The 9,876-nt window shown below is 37.9% G+C and overlaps 1 protein-coding gene across 1 annotated transcript in view; it reads left to right on the top strand.

Annotated features, from left to right (window-relative positions):
• The window catches only part of SLC41A2 (solute carrier family 41 (magnesium transporter), member 2), a 49,286-nt gene that overhangs the window by 34,486 nt on the left and 4,924 nt on the right, over nt 1-9,876 (top strand). Inside the window, exons 8-9 of the mRNA XM_009332961.1 lie at nt 3,274-3,405; nt 4,386-4,534. Coding sequence (XP_009331236.1) covers nt 3,274-3,405; nt 4,386-4,534 — 281 coding nt within the window. The remainder of the gene's footprint in view (nt 1-3,273; nt 3,406-4,385; nt 4,535-9,876) is intronic.

The raw sequence follows: 9,876 nt of genomic DNA, 5'->3' as shown, positions 1-9,876 counted from the left end.
CTAAAATATTTCTGATTGTCTGAATTTGTTGAAGCAGATAATTATCAGTCACAAGAGGAAATTGCATACATCCTAGGAAACACTTGAAATCTGTTTTTTTTTGTGCCAACATGGTTTGTGGTTGCGTTGCTACAACCCACAAGCATGCCTTGAAAAACAGCCCTATTTACTTCTATCTTTTGTTTCTTCTCATAGTGCTATAATAGATAGGGATAGTGAGAGAAGAGTTGACCGATTTTTTTCTTTTAATATTGTTTTGAATATATCAGTTATTGCAGTTGTTAGCCTGCTTGTAATTACCCAGATTGCTTTTATCCCCTCTTTCTTAAGTAGAAACAGTTTCATATTTTCTAGTCATATGGCACCATCCCCAGCTTTGTAGCTTTATTAAGAAGCAGTTTTACATAACAGCTTTTTCGTAATTCAGTCACAGAAATTATCTGATCCCCATCCAAATATAGAGCATTGATCCTTAATTTTATTTCTGCCTCCCTTTCCATACCTCCTTCTTATTAGTCAGAAGTCTCACTTATTGTTCTCAATCAAAAGACAGACTTTGGACCCTGCTTAGATTTTTTTTTTTTTAATCTGTTTAAACCCCTTTTGTAGTTTATATAAATCCCTTATTTTACTGCTCTTTCTGTAGTTTGTCTGAAAAAAAGCTATTGTTATTTTAATTTTCTTTGCAAAGACTGACTCAACCTTTTGGTAGTTCATATTTTGTCCCTTCTGACTGGGAAGATGCAGGTAAGTTTGATGAACAGTCCTTTCTAGCAACATAATTTTTTTTGTTTCTAATACCTCATTTCCTGATTTGCATTTGAAGCTTTTTGCTTAAAAGTCCTACTTCCTTTTTAGGTTCTGCCATTAATTGTCTTTAAGCAGTGGTGAGGCAGGAAATCTTTGAGGTCTCAGTATTGGATCTTTGTCTTAACCCCTCCATACTCACCAAAGGAATTTGACAAATAGAGTCTTCTGGTGAGCACAGATATTTGTTCTGCAACCAAACAAAGCCCTAAGCATCAGAAAAACAAAGAAGTTCAACTACAATAAACAAGGACTTTCTCCTTCCTAAGTGGGGACAAGATCTGCATTACTTCTGCCTAATCTTATCTTCTCAGAGCAGCCCATTGCTATGTAAACCACCTGGGGGAAAAAAAAAGTATATGCTTTTTTATATATGCAAGTAGACAACTCTAGAGTATAGAAAATAGGAAAATTTTATGCTAGTGCCACTGCATTCTGTAACATAGATATAACAAGCTGGTTTAGTTTTCTATTCATTGAAGTAAAAATTCATAGAACATAGAAGAGCCTAGGTTGGAAGGGACCTCGAAAGATCATCTGGTCCAACCTTTCGTGGGAAAGGGAGCCTAGATGAGATTATCTAGCAACCTGTCCAGTCACATCTTGAAAACCTCCAGTGAAGGGGATTCCACCATGTCCCTAGGGTGGTTGTTCCAGTGAATGATAGTTCTCACTGTAAAAAATTTCTTTCTTATATTGAGATGAAACCTCTTCTGGTGCAACTTGTACCCATTGCCCCTTGTACTCTCCATGTGGCTCCTTGTGAAAAGAGATTCTCTGTCCTCTTTGTAGGCGCCCTTTAAGTACTGGAAAACTGTGATGAGGTCTCCCCTGAGCCTTCTCTTCTCCAGGGAGAAAAGACCTAATTCCTTCAGTCTTTCCATATAGGGCAGGTTCTCCAGCCCTTTGATCATCTTCATGGCCCTTCTTTCGACCTTCTCCAGTATGTCCACATCTTTCTTGAATTGTGAGGACCAGAATTGGACACAGTACTCCAGGTGCAGCCTGACAAGCGCTGAGTAGAGTGGGATGATCATGTCTCTATCTCTGCAAGTAGAGATGGATGCAGGCCAGGATCCAATTTGCCTTTGCTGCTGCAGCAGCACACTGCTGACTCATGTTCGTCTTGTCCACCAGGACCCCCAGGTCCCTTTCAGCAAGGCTGCTCCCCAGCCACACAGATCCTAGCCTGTACTGGGCTTTTTGACTATGTTTTCCCAGGTGCAGGACTTCGCACTTGTCTTTGTTAAACTTCATAGTGTTCTTGCTAGCCCACTCTTCCAGCCTGTCCAAGTCTCTCCGTAAGATGGCTCTCCCTTCTGACATGTCCACCTCACCACCCAGTTTAGTATCATCAGGAAACTTGGTGAGGGTGCTTTCAATCTAATCATCCAGGTCATTTTTGAAGATGTTGAACAGTGAGGGGCCCAGTATCAGTCCCTGGGGGATCCCACTTGTGACAGCCTGCCAGCCCAAGTAAAAAACATTGATCACCACCCTCTGAGTGTGATCTGTTAGCCAATTTCCTACTCATCTCGCAGACTACCCATCCAGTCTGTAACTTGCCACTTTGTCTAGGAGGAAGCTGTGGGAAACTGTCAAATGCTTTGCTGAAGATGGGTGTGACATTTGCCCTCTTCCAGTCATCAGGGGTATCCCCTGATCTCCACGACTTTTCAAAGATTATAGACAGTGACCGTTTAACAATGCCAGCCACTTCTCTTTGCATCATAGGGTGGTTTGTTTCATAGAAATCTTTTTTCTAATGGGAAGTATATCAACAGTTGTCACGGAGAAGGTAGAATCTCCATCACTACCATTCTTTTAAAAATCAGTTATTGAGGCACTTGTCTTGTCCTTTCAACCTGAATTATGAATGGCAGAAGATGATCGTTAATCCTGCTCTGTGGCAAAGGGGAATGGATAGATTAGCTCTTGAAGTCTTTTCCAGCCCTATGATTCTGTGTGTGAAATCTGCATTTATGCTTGTGGTAGTGAGTGCATCTGCTTTGCGTTATTTATACTTGCCAGCAATACTGACCTGGGAAGGTAATCCAGCAGTGGCACAACTATATAGTACTTCTGTTGTTCCAAGAGGGATTTCCAAAGAAGAGGGAGCAATAAAAGGGAGCTTCACCTATGAGAAAGCATCCGATCGAACCTTTTGGAGGAATCTTTTGCACTTATCATGAATTAAAACTGATCTCCAAATATCCAAATTTGCAATATGGATATTCCAAATATCCAGTGGTACACCAAATTGTCGCCCAAGTTTTTTGACTTATTTTAGTGCTTGGTGTTAGCCTGTCTATAACGAATATACATTCTAAAGATGTTTCTCTTCTTGACTTTTGTATGTAGGAGACTGTGGTAAACGTAGAGGAAGTTGGTAAATTCGCAAAAATATTGCCTACTAGAGGAAAAAAAAAGTTGAAAATTCACCACTTCTTCCCTTTTGTATTTCAGGTATTGGTGGTAATCTAGTAGCTATTCAAGCTAGCAGAATTTCTACCTACCTCCATTTACACAGCATTCCTGGAGAACTGCCAGAAGAAGCCAAGGGTTGCTATTATCCATGCAGAACCTATTATGGTACAGGTATGTATTAGTCAGTTAATTGTTAAAACTACTGTCTCATGTCTCCTTTTTCCCCCCAGTATGCCAGACTGTACCCCCAATGAGAAACAGCAACAAACTGAACTTGTATGCAATTCAAGGGCAGCAGAGGCTTGGCAGTTTCCTTTGCCTGCCGCTGTTTGCCTGCGGGAGTCACAAGGAACTCCCTGCAGGAGGCAATGCATAGAGAGGAACACAGAGAAAGGTGTAACCCTGGCAAGGGGCAAAGATAGGGACTGATGAGGCAGGACACTGATGGTACCCACTTAGAAGGATTTCAACCTTCATCTTTCCTTAGCTTGTTCACCTGCTCCTAACCTTTGTCATTCAACTCTGTAAGTTCAAACCGATCTCCTGTTAGGACCAAACTTTGTATGTAACGTTATTACTAAGCCAAGTCCCTGCTTTCTGGTTCCCGTTTGTCATTTTCTTTCTAGATTCTTGCTTCACAGCTTATTCCTCCCCTGTATTGCCCCCTTTCCTAATAATGTAGTAACTGTGGTGAAATGTGATGTGTCAACAGCACGTATTACACTTTCATATTTATGAAATGAAATGGAACAGATGAGAAAATGATAAATGTGGGATTACTTTTTAGAAATATAAGGTACTTTTGAGGATGTCTTGAATACGGTGTCCAAAACATCCTCTTTCCTAGGAAGGCTTTAGGAGGTCACTGCAGCTCCAAAAAAGTAGATGGCATTACAGGAGTACAGAATGAAAGCAGACAGTTTGCGCCCTCTTCTGGAAGGGCCCTGCTTAACTTTTCTGGCAGACACTAGGGGTGGCTTTTTTTCCCCCCTGTGAAAATCCTCAAGGAGTCTTTTAGCAGAAAGTAATGCCTGCTGTTCCACAATAGTCAATGCTGTGGAATTCCAAAACTGCTTTTTATATTAAAATTAATAAAAATCTGATATGGTAATTGAAGAGCTTAACTGAATTTTGGATTTTTTTTATTGCAGGAGTAAATAACAAATCAGCCCAAGTTCTGCTTCTTTTGGTGATTCCTGGACACCTGATTTTCTTGTACACTATTCACTTAATGAAAAGCGGCCACACTTCCTTAACTCCTATCTTTATAGCAGTATATTTGTTTGCAGCTCTGCTACAGGTAAGAACAAGCACAACTTGAAAATGCTTGTATAAAATCAAGTTCTTGAAGAAAATAATGTTTTATCTGATTTCTGAAATCTCATGAATAGTACAAGAAGGTATGGGTTAATACAGGCTTTCGGCACAGTTTTGAAGTAACTAATTATCTCCACATGTATACAGCTTACACAGGTGTATCTGTATTGTGAGTGCTTTTCAGAAGACACTTGACTGCATTATTTCCCAGTCATGCATCTTGCACTTTCTCTTTCACATACTTCTTGGAACCATTGCATCTAGAACCCCCATCATTTTAATCAACTAGTGTGGAGATGGAGAAGGAAAAGTAGCATTTATGAATAATGAATACATCAAGGAAAACTCTCAAAGAAACCTCCTAAAGTGGTTTACATTACTCTTTTAGTTAACATAGTCAAAAATGCAGTAGATGAGAATGCTGTGGCTTGCTTGGTGCATTCTTAATATTTATTAAAGTTGAAATTAGTCTGACAGCAATCACTGTATAAGAACTTGTAATTGCATTCATTGTCAAACATAGTTACATTCTTTTGGCTGGTCTTACCTCGTGGCCTGTTCACACCCAGCAAGGGCAGTTCTTGAAAGATGCCTTTTGAAATAGCAATGTCTTAAGGTGAAATAATTTCACCTAGAGAAATCAGTAATACAAAATGAAATGTTTTTATTAAATCCACAGCCAATTTTTAGCTACAACTTGGCTGAATTGACTGTAATGTTTCCTTGTACCTTAAAAACAAAAATTGACTGTTCATGTTACACAATAAAAATACAGTTGAAGTATCCATAAGTTAAATATATATACTACTTCTAAAAATGTGACCAATTTAGTTTTAAAATACAAACAACATTATCATCAGTCAATCCTTAATAAAAATTATAATTTTTATTGTTCTGAATTGTCTTTTATAATGTGTTTTCTTGAGGAAATGATGCTAGTCCTTCCCTCTCTCTGTTCTGTCTGTCTGTCTGTCTGTCCTTTCTAATAACTTTTGAATCCTTTGGCCCATTTCAGTCAGGTTTTTCTAAGTCTCGGCTCTCTCAGTGATACTAAGTTCCTATAAGCTTAACAAAAACAGGTTGGGGAAAGTTTTTTTGCTGAAGGTAAGACTGCAGTGTGATTTCAGCCATTAATAGACTTCAGAGATTTCACATGGGAATCAACCTGAATTCATAAATCCATATGAAATCCATACGGTCCTCCTGCTCACAGAACTGCAATCATCGTATGTTTAGGGATGCAAACCTTTCCTTCAGCAGCAAAGGATAGGGTAAGATGTGAGAAATGCAGAAGTTCAGCTGAAAACCAAGTTAAGGCATTAGAGCAGGACTTTCAGATCACACAGTAATTCAGACCCAGCATTGGCATATATACACATGCAAAGTTGATTTTTATAAATTCAAGGTCTGATTAGAGTATTCAGTTTTGCAGTCATGCATCTCCATTGCAGTCCATAAGGCCACACCTGATTTTCTTGATTTTTCACCTAGAAGGCAGACATACAGCTTTTTTTCTTTTTTCCCTGCTCCCTTTATAGATTATTTTTTTCTTCTTTATCTTCTGTCTTTAGCCATAACAGGCAGTTTGGTATGTATTTACTTTGAAACTGAGTAACAGTATTGCACACTATAAATTCTCATGGGTCTTGACAGATTTACAATTTGGAACCCCATGTTTTTTAACACCTTCTGAAAATATTTAATAGATTCTTTTCCCCATTTTAATTATTCTGGCATTTTTCTAGTAGTGATTATTGTAGTTTTGCGTACCTCTAATTAGAGCAGATTTAAAATTTTCAGAGAGACAATTCTTGCTTTAACCCTTAAATCTTGAACATATGTTATTTACCTGTTGGTCTGAAGCACTTCCCTACTGCAGTTGTGTGCTTTTAAGTTTCTCCTTTCTCAAGGAAAACACTTAAATATTTGTACTCATTCCTCTTCCCTTTTTTCAGTGACACCATCTATGCACCTGGATATAGTAAAGAACAATTTTCAAGCTGCCATTTCTTTTGGCATGAGCCAACATCTACTGACCTCATTTTTCCAGAATTCTTTTATATTTTTGTCCTCCCAATGAGAGCTTTTCCAGTTCTGCTGTAAAACTGAAAAACCTCACAGATAATTATTGTCATTTCAATTATCAACAAAACAAATCCATTGACAGTCTTTTGAGCAGTGAGAGATCTGCATTCTAGGCCATTTTTATAATATATTGGGCTTTGCATTTATTTTCACTTTGCATGGAAGGCATATGAAAACGGATGTCAAAAATTACAAGCCTGCTTGCAGGCTATATCTTTTATGTTTGAGGAGGTAGATGATAATTTAATAGAACATAATGATTCCCAAAGGTAGGAGTTAATTATGGTCAGTCCTGTGTTTGAGGAGGTTTGGTATCACTACTTTGCCCTTTCCAGTTCCTTACTTATACTGAGCTGGGGGGCGGAAAGGGCAGCTGAATAATGATAAGGCAATATACCACCTATTTACATTTTTTCCACTATGTTAAAAAATTAATGCTAAATTAAAAAACAACAATAGCAACAAAGTGAATTTTCTATCTTTAAAATTCAAGTGACTATTATAAGATGTTAAATTATTTAATGCCATATTTTATAGTGGACTGAAATAGATTGTTAATTAACTTCAAGATCTGTTTATTATCTCTGATTGTCCAGTTCTGTGTTTGTTTAAAATGGAGAGGAAAAGGTTAGGGAAATGACAAAAGTAGAACTGGAATGTTATAGTAAACTGAAAAAAATGAAGGAAATGTTAATACAAAAACTTTAATTATGACTTTTATATTTCTCTCTTCCTCTGTCAGTTTATGCTATTCCACATTATCTCTACAGTAAATTTGTAACATGTATATGAATTCTATTTGGCATTTTAACAAGACTTTTTCAGATTGCCTGTAAACTTCAATATTCTTCCCAAAGTGGTAGAACAGAATTTATTTGCATTGCAAGCTCTATACAGTATTACTGAAGTTCCAATCAGATAGTTAATTTCATTTTCATCCAATTCTGATACTTCCATTGTTTGATTTTTGTTTTTTCACCACCCATGCCTACCAGCTTCTTTCCTCTCTTCTCCCTACCTGTTCTTAGATATTCTCTCCCCAGCATGTCATTTAATTGAAATATTTATGGGAAATAAGTAATTAATATGACATGATGTACACTAGCAATAGTATGATTACTACATAGCAAAAATACACTATGTAGTAAAACAAATGACAGCTTCACTGAATATGTAGTTGTTTCTAAATATCATTAAATGAAGATATTTTAAATAATATGAGTAGCCAGTATTGTGATCTGCATTCTCTCTGATTCTCTAGGAACAAAACAGTTCTGGGTTTCTAGACTTAAGAATACCCAGAAAGTGTTTTGTTTTATTTTCTTATATTTTAATTTCCCTACCTTTAATAGTACAGTTGTTTCTGTTCTTTAAATAAATACGTATTCCTGAAATGTTCTTCAATTAAAGTTATAAATTGGTTCTATTGAAATCCAAGGCAATACTCCCTTTAACTTTAGTGCGGCTAGGATTTCACAATTATCTTTTCATAAAGGTGGGGAAAACTGCACAAATATTGATATTAATCTGCATTCAAATAGAACTTTTAGGCCTGATTTCAAAAGGTCTGAATTAGCTCTGTAGTGAAGAGTCTGTTCTGTGTTTATGAATGGCAGCATCAGAGGAAAACACACAAAAAAAATTATGCCCTGTAAGTATGTAGAGTACTTCACATAATGTAGCATACAGTATCTGGGCAAGCCAATGTGCATTAATGAAAACCAGTATGTTGATTTTAAATGTGTTTTGGATTTCGTGAGTGGCCTCTATTTCAGAGGAATGCTCTTTTCTTGAAAATTTTACAAGAACAAGTCACACGCGAGCACATACCAGTATGCTACATGCAGTTACATGGCATTTGACCAACAAAGAATGTATTAATTGAAAAACAGTCCTCCTCTTGTACCGCACAAAGGCACAAGTATTTTTTAATTTTTCATAAGAGGCTATGCACTGAGCAAAGTTTCATCCTCTGTCTTGTCAACCAGCAGTAGAATGAGAGCAGCACTGGAACTGCCAAGCCATCAGTGCTGGCACAGGGCTCTGAGCATTCAAAGGCGGTCTCTGTTCTTCATCTTCTCACTGAGCCAGTAAAATGCCCTCTAAGGAATTTTCACACCTCCAAACCAAATCTGAGCACACAGTTACGTTAAAGACTCGGGGAATAAACAAACAATAGGAGATTCCCAGAGCTATTATCAAGCAAATAAGTAATTCCAAAATGCAGTCTTTCTTATCCAATGAAGGTCAGATGTATACTACTGTGAAGTAACTTTTGCAGTGCTTCAGGGCTGTTTCGGGCAACAGAAAACTAAGAATTCAGCAGTGCTCGTAATGACTTCCTGCTCACATCAAAAACGTCTTGGATTTCTCACTCGTGTGAGGATTCTCATGATGGTATGGGCCTCTTCAGTGTGGAAAAATAACTCATGGGGTATACTGTACATTATGGAGAAATAAGGAAGGTTGTGTTTATAGAGAAAATACTGATGCATTTTAAATACTGCTTTTTCTAATAGGAAAGGTTACTTCAGAAATGTAGAGCATATAACTGCTAAAGAGACTACATGATTCAAGGAAATACGGAAACTAAGGTCCAAACCTGGACAGTTCTGCATGTTCGGTGCTTTTTCATTGCAGCATGAGAAGCAGACTTGCCAGAATCCTTGGGATCTGAATGTGGGTACCACCCGCTCTTTCACCTCCAGGCCTGTTGCTGTCTGTGGTAGAAGCCTGGCTCCTACCACATTCATTAGCAGGGATATATCATTTTTGCTTCCAGAAGGCTGAGCTCAAAGTGCTTACGTATGTAGCATGACACACTGAGTTGTGCTACAGCTAGTGCAGGTTGAGCATACCTGGACACTTAATGGTCTGGGTTACACTCCTCGTTCAGACAGCTGACAAACAGACTGAAATTAGGGCTGTCTTGGTCAAACCAGGGTGTCTGGCAAAGCTAATCAAGAAGACAGTCTGAGGAATTCGGATTTAAACTGTGGAACAAAAAAAGTTCTTTCCCACAAAATGACATCAATGTAATCAAATTGATTTAGAAACAGCTTCAGTTAAAATGGTATGCTCTTTTTTACTTAGATGAGGTTTTAGTCTTACACAAATCTATGTTACGCTGTCTGGGTACTTGGATACCACGGTGTAGCTAATACCACTTAGCTGCAACACGAACAACAGCAGCAAGAAAGAACTTGCTGTTCAGTGGTTTCTTTGCAGCCAGACATTGAC

Source organism: Pygoscelis adeliae, unplaced genomic scaffold (genome assembly GCF_000699105.1).
Source record: "Pygoscelis adeliae isolate BGI_AS28 unplaced genomic scaffold, ASM69910v1 Scaffold38, whole genome shotgun sequence".
NCBI classification, from domain to species: Eukaryota; Metazoa; Chordata; class Aves; order Sphenisciformes; family Spheniscidae; genus Pygoscelis; species Pygoscelis adeliae.
The sequence above is the reverse complement of the archived record's forward strand: the minus strand, read 5'-3'. Positions and strand labels throughout refer to the sequence as shown.